This window comes from Armigeres subalbatus, chromosome 1 (assembly GCF_024139115.2).
Source record: "Armigeres subalbatus isolate Guangzhou_Male chromosome 1, GZ_Asu_2, whole genome shotgun sequence".
Lineage (NCBI taxonomy): Eukaryota > Metazoa > Arthropoda > Insecta > Diptera > Culicidae > Armigeres > Armigeres subalbatus.
Genome location: NC_085139.1, coordinates 153,408,169 through 153,414,252, shown reverse-complemented (window position 1 = coordinate 153,414,252; position 6,084 = coordinate 153,408,169). Strand labels below are relative to the sequence as shown.

Here is a 6,084-nt window from a genome sequence, read left to right as displayed (position 1 = left end):
GGGAGGCTCGCTGTTAGAAGGAGCCAGGAGAATTGCGAGGCGTGCACACTAAGGAGGAGTGTTGGAATATCAGGTAGTGTGCGACGCTTCGCTGTAGATCGAAGATGGATAAGAAGCGGGCGCCGGTTAGTTGTAGTTGCTCTTTGGTATAGATTAAGGAAATTTGTTATGGATTATTGTATATACCTATTGTTGAATAAAGAGAACTGCAGCTGCTGGCAGAAGTATCAGTCAGTAGCCTGCCGTGGAGTAAGAGGAAACTCTATTTGTTATTCTTGGTGAGGGGGTTCCCTCCTTCTTCTGCCCAACAGGTTATGGGCCCAGGAACGATTCCCGTTCTCCATCTTAGTGGGATGTTATTGCCGTCGACGTTATCGCAGTGGGATCATGGATCGGCCGCATAAGTCGCGTGGCGCAGTGGGATCATGGATCGGCCACGTAAGTCTTGGGTAGCGGCGGACGGCATTCATCAGGAGGTTGGAACGTTCGGTAGAATGCTGGCTGGTCAGCGTCCAGGAGGAGCGTCGGAACATTCAGGAGCTGGTCAACAGAGGGTGCTGTGCAAACGTCGGATAGAGGCCATTTGTACGGGCAACGGATTGGGCCGGGAGTAGAGATGTCGTAAAATCTCGATTAATCGATTAGTAACTAATCGATTACTCTCGATTCTTATCGATTATTGAATCGATTAATCGTTGGGTAGTAATCGATTAAAAATTAATCGATTATCACAACGATGAATCGATTAATAGAAGTAATCGCTTAATTTGCGACATCCTTATGATGTCGTAAAATCCCGATTAATCGATTAGTAACTAATCGATTACTGTTGATTCTTCTCGATTATTGAATCGATTAGTCGTTGGGTAATAATCGATTCAAAATTAATCGATTATCGCAACGATTAATCGATTAATCGAAATAATCGATTAATTTGCGACATCTCTAGCCGGGAGGAATTGTTCGGCTCGGGAGGGAGGCTCGCTGTTAGAAGGAGCCAGGAGAATTGCGAGGCGTGCACACTAAGGAGGAGTGTTGGAATATCAGGTAGTGTGCGACGCTTCGCTGTAGATCGAAGATGGATAAGAAGCGGGCGCCGGTTAGTTGTAGTTGCTCTTTGGTATAGATTAAGGAAATTTGTTATGGATTATTGTATATACCTATTGTTGAATAAAGAGAACTGCAGCTGCTGGCAGAAGTATCAGTCAGTATCCTGCCGTGGTGTAGATAGGGAACTCTAGTTGTTATTCTTTGTGAGGGGGTTCCCTTCCTATGGCCAACATATTCTGATACATTAGATAAACTTTATAAACTATATTTAAATCCTAAACATTGCTATTGAACCGAATCAAAGATGAAGGGCCAAGTAACCAAACACTTGTAATCTTAAAAAAATAATGTAACAAACAAAAATCAAAAATAAATGAATTTAAGTAAAAAAAAGGGCAAGAGGTCATTCTTATAACGGATGGCATGACGAACGCATCAAATTGAAAGAAAAGAAGAAGATCAAGAACAGGTTCTCAAGAATCCAAAACTGAAATAGGAATTATGAGCAAGACTTATCAAGAGACTCCAAACCTATATATGATTGATGGGCTCATCGGAACCCCTAAGAAGCATTTGGTGAATCAAAAACCAGAAAACACGACAAAACTGACAATTACAGAAGGCGGAAAATTGAAAAGTCTGTGGGTGCCTGAGGACGTTTCTAGCAATAAATAAACGGAACGCGGAACGAAGATAAAAACGCGTGTGTCTTTGTTTTATTATCACTTCAACTGACTGGCAACAAATATGGCGGCGCCAACCTTCATTTCCCCACATGGGTGTATCCAGGGGCGCACTCATTCATGTTGGTAGTGCGCACCACAGACCCCCCCTAATTCCACTAGGAATCGGATCATATGTCCTGATGGTGTAATTTTAGTTTTCTTATCTAATTGGGGATGTTCGCTTATTCCTTGATCGGCTGTGAATGCCGGCTTGATACGGTCAATCGAAATCCTTTGAATCTTTCCGTTGATGCTTAGTTCCATAAACTTGCTGAATCGCCTCAGCACTTCAAAAGGACCTTCATATGGCTGTACGAGCGGCTTCTTAACTGCGTCGATTCTGACAAACACATGACTGCCGATGGACAAAAACGGCTGGCTTCGAATGATGAACAGGATCGATTGGTTGTAGTTTGACGAATGTGTCTCGAAGTGCTTTCACAAAATCCGTTCTGGTTGTGTCACTTTCCACGCAGTTCAGGAATTCTCCAGGAAGCCGCAGGGGTTGGCCGTAAACCAATTCCGCGACTGAGCAATTGAAGTCCGGTCGAAAAGCAGATCGAAGCCCGAGCATTATCATGGGCAGCCGTTCACACCAGTGCTTGGAGTCAACTGCCATTATTGCTGCCTTCAATGTACGATGGAAACGTTCCACCAAACCGTTAGCTTGTGGATGATAAGCCGTTGTACGGATATGCTGAGAACCCATCGCTTCTGATAACTCTCGGAAAAGTTCGGATTCGAATTGCCTACCTTGGTCTGTAGAAATGGTCTCCGGTACGCCGAAACGAGCGACCCACGTCTCATACAATGCTCGCGCCACTCTGCTGGCCGTCATGTCTTCAATTGGAATAGCCTCGGGCCATCGAGAAAAACGGTCAACGATTGTAAGTAAATAGCGATGTCCATTCGATGGAGGTAATGGTCCAACTATATCGACATGAATGTGACGAAATCGGCTGCTCGGTAGGGGAATGTTTTGGAGAGGGGCCACAATATGACGATGAACCTTAGAGCGTTGACACTGAAGACAATTTTGCACGAAAATTTTTACGTCCTTGTTCATATTCTTCCAAATAAAGCGGTCAGAAATCAAGCGACGAGTGGCACGAACTCCTGGGTGAGCCAAACCGTGGAAATGTCGAAGAACCATTTGTCGGTGTTGCGGTGGTATGTATGGCCTTTCAGTATTCCGCGACATATCACAGTATAGAGGTTTTGATGCCAAAGCTGTACGGCATAGTTCTAACTTGAGCGAAGTAGGCGAGCATAGAAGGCGGTTTAGTTCACTGTCATCAACCTGGTCAGCAGCAATTTTTTCGTAGTCGATCGGCGAGGAAATAGAGACCGTTGGCGTTCGTGACAATGCATCAGCTGCAACATTTAATTTTCCACTTATATGACGAATGTCGTTCGTGAACTCGGAGATGTATCTTAAATAGCGATCCTCGTGTGGTAAACGACTGCTTGGGCTCGATGTCATAGCGTGTGTTAGCGGCATATGATCAGTGTAAATTACGAATTTTCTTCCTTCCAGCATGTGCCGAAAGTATTGGACCGACTTCTTCATGGCTGTTAATTCTCGACCGAATGTCGAATACTTCAACTGGGAAGGAGAAAATTTCTCGGAATAGAAACCTAACGGAATCCAATTATCACCATTAAACTGTTGAAGCACAGCACCCGCTGCGGTATTTGATGCGTCTATGAGGAGGCTTAACGGTTTAGAAGAATCAGGATAATGCAGGAGAGCGTTCTCTGCCAAAGAATTCCGGCAAATTTTGAATGCTTTTCTCGCTTCTTCAGACCACACTATTTTCCGAGAATCGTTCTTTTTATTTCCCGGAATAAGATTCCGAAGTTCGATCTGCAAATCTGATGCTCGTGGGATGAATCTCTTGTAGCAGTTCAAAAGCGCTAGAAATCGCCTTAGATCCTTTACGGTATTAGGCGCTGGGAAATTCATGATACCCTTAACACGATCCGGTGAAGGAGTAATGCCGTCCTTGTTTACCACGTATCCAAGAAAGTCGACACAAGCCTCTGCAAATCTACTTTTGGCCACGTTGATAACGACCACGTATCCAAGAAAGTCGATACAAGCCTCTGCAAATCTACTTTTGGCCACGTTGATAACGAGGCCATATGATTTCAACCTTTCAAAAACGGCCCGCACATGTTCGTAATGTTCTTCTAGTGTGCTAGAGGCGATGCAGATTTCATCCACAAAGACTACTACGAAATTCATGCCGAGTCCGAAAGGTGTAATTACTGCCGTTTTTGGCACATCCCGTTCCTCTACTGGTATTTGATGGTAAGCTCTTTCGAGGTCCAGTGTTGTAAAAATGGATTTACCCTGAAAAGTGTTTAACAAGTCATGGATGTGAGGAACCGGGTAGCGATCGGGTACGGTTGCTTTATTCAATGCTCGGTAATCTCCCACAAACCTCCATTCTCCACTTTTTTTGGAACGCAGTGGAGCGGACTTGCCCAGCAGCTACTGGAGGGACGGCATATAGCGAGATCGATCATTACTTGAAATTATTTTTTTGCTGCACTCACCTTGTCTGGGGCCATTCTACGGCATTTACTTGCCACCGGGGGACCTCTGGTTTGAATGTGATGAGTAACGTCGTGTTGCACTGCTGTTCTGATCATCGTCGGTAAAGTAATTTCCTTGAACTCGTTCAGCAACTCCCGGAACGGGTGATCGGAAGCTATCAATGTTACAGAATGAACCGATGTTTCTGTCATACCGCCCGTCGATGATAGCTTGGTTAATTCGTCAATTAGCCGTCGATGTTTCAAGTCCACTAGAATGCCATGCGTTGCGAGAAAGTCTGCACCGATAATTGCCATTCCCACGTCAGCAACAAGAAACGGCCAGTTGAAACGACGACGTAACCCCAAATCCATCGTGACAAATCTTTTATCATACACTTTTATTCTCGAACCATTCGCTGCATGTAGGATGAATGGTGTCGCTTCTTTGTTCCTGTCTCTGCTTGTTGCCGGAATTATCGAAACATCCGAACCGGTATCGATAAGGAATCGCATGTTAGATGAACGGTCGAATAGAAGGATACGGCGGCTGACTGCATCTGCGTTCACTCCCGCCGTTTCGAGCGAACGAGAATCTAGTTTTTTGAACTGTATCTGCATGGTTCCCGACATTTCAAAGCTTGACTGCCAAACTTGCGATGGAACCAACATATTTCGTCTTCCGGATAACGGCTTGAATATCTAGATGTTGATCGACTTCGGAATGCGCCGCGTGTCGCTTTCAGGTTCCTAATTTCAGCCGTCAAAGCCGCAACCTGGTTTTGTAGATCAGCAACGGTATCCGAAGCAGAAGCTACATTTGAAACGACGGCTATGTGGGAGGATGGGTGCTCAATCATTTTATCTGCCATCTCCGCCAACTTCCCGATAGTTCCGTCGCTGATTGAAAGTACGGCCTTCACGCTGGGAGGCATCCGCTGAAGGAATAGCATCTTCATCAAATCGTCTGTTACATTCAGTCCAGTAGCGATCTCTTGCATTTTTGCAAGTAGACGGGTTGGACGCATGTCTCCAAGATCACAAGCACTCAGCAGCCGCTCCAATCTACCTTGTGCGGATACTTGGAATCGGGAAATCAGACGCTGTTTGAGGGTGTCGTATTTGTTATTGGCTGGCGGATTCGTGACCAAATCTGTCACATGGCAAATGACGGATTGGTCAATTTTTGCGATGATGTGGTAGACCTTTGTATGGTCGCGCACCACATTGGCCAGAGCAAACTGCGCCTCGGCCTGTGCGAACCACATCACCGGACGTTTCTAGCAATAATTAAACGGAACGCGGAACGAAGATAAAAACGCGTGTGTCTTTGTTTTATTATCACTTCAACTGACTGGCAACAAATATGGCGGCGCCAACCTTCATTTCTCCACATGGGGTATCCAGGGGCGCACTCATTCATGTTGGTAGTGCGCACCACAAGTCCTTCAGACTCAAAACAAAATCGTTGGCAATATAGCAACAAAGCTGTGCCATCCCCAAGCTATCGCTGCTGCTAGACAGTACGGTGGTGCCCAGAAGAAGAAAAAGAAGAAGAAGAAATCGAAATATAGTTTGACAGGACAGAAAAGCCAATGGGACATTTCTTTCTTTGCTTACCAATATTTGATGAAAACGCATCGATTTTTTAGTCAAATAATTTGTTTAAATGTATATTTCATTTGTATTTACATAACATAGGTTTTTCAAAACCATTCAACGTTGATCCGAAAAATTGAAAGCGCCGTTGTAAACTATCAAAAAACTA

General features: G+C 44.8%; 1 protein-coding gene across 1 annotated transcript; it reads right to left on the bottom strand.

The window, feature by feature from the left end:
- Positions 1-4,912: 4,912 nt before the first annotated feature.
- LOC134206641 (uncharacterized) lies at positions 4,913-5,584 on the bottom strand. The gene has a single exon (XM_062682370.1). The coding sequence runs from the start codon at positions 5,582-5,584 to the stop codon at positions 4,913-4,915; it is 672 nt and encodes a 223-aa protein (XP_062538354.1).
- Positions 5,585-6,084: the final 500 nt, after the last annotated feature.

What these genes read in the sequence shown, in the direction of transcription:
- LOC134206641 (XM_062682370.1), bottom strand. Translation starts at nt 5,584, where the DNA reads ATGTGGTTCGCACAGGCCGAGGCGCAGTTTGCTCTGGCCAATGTGGTG.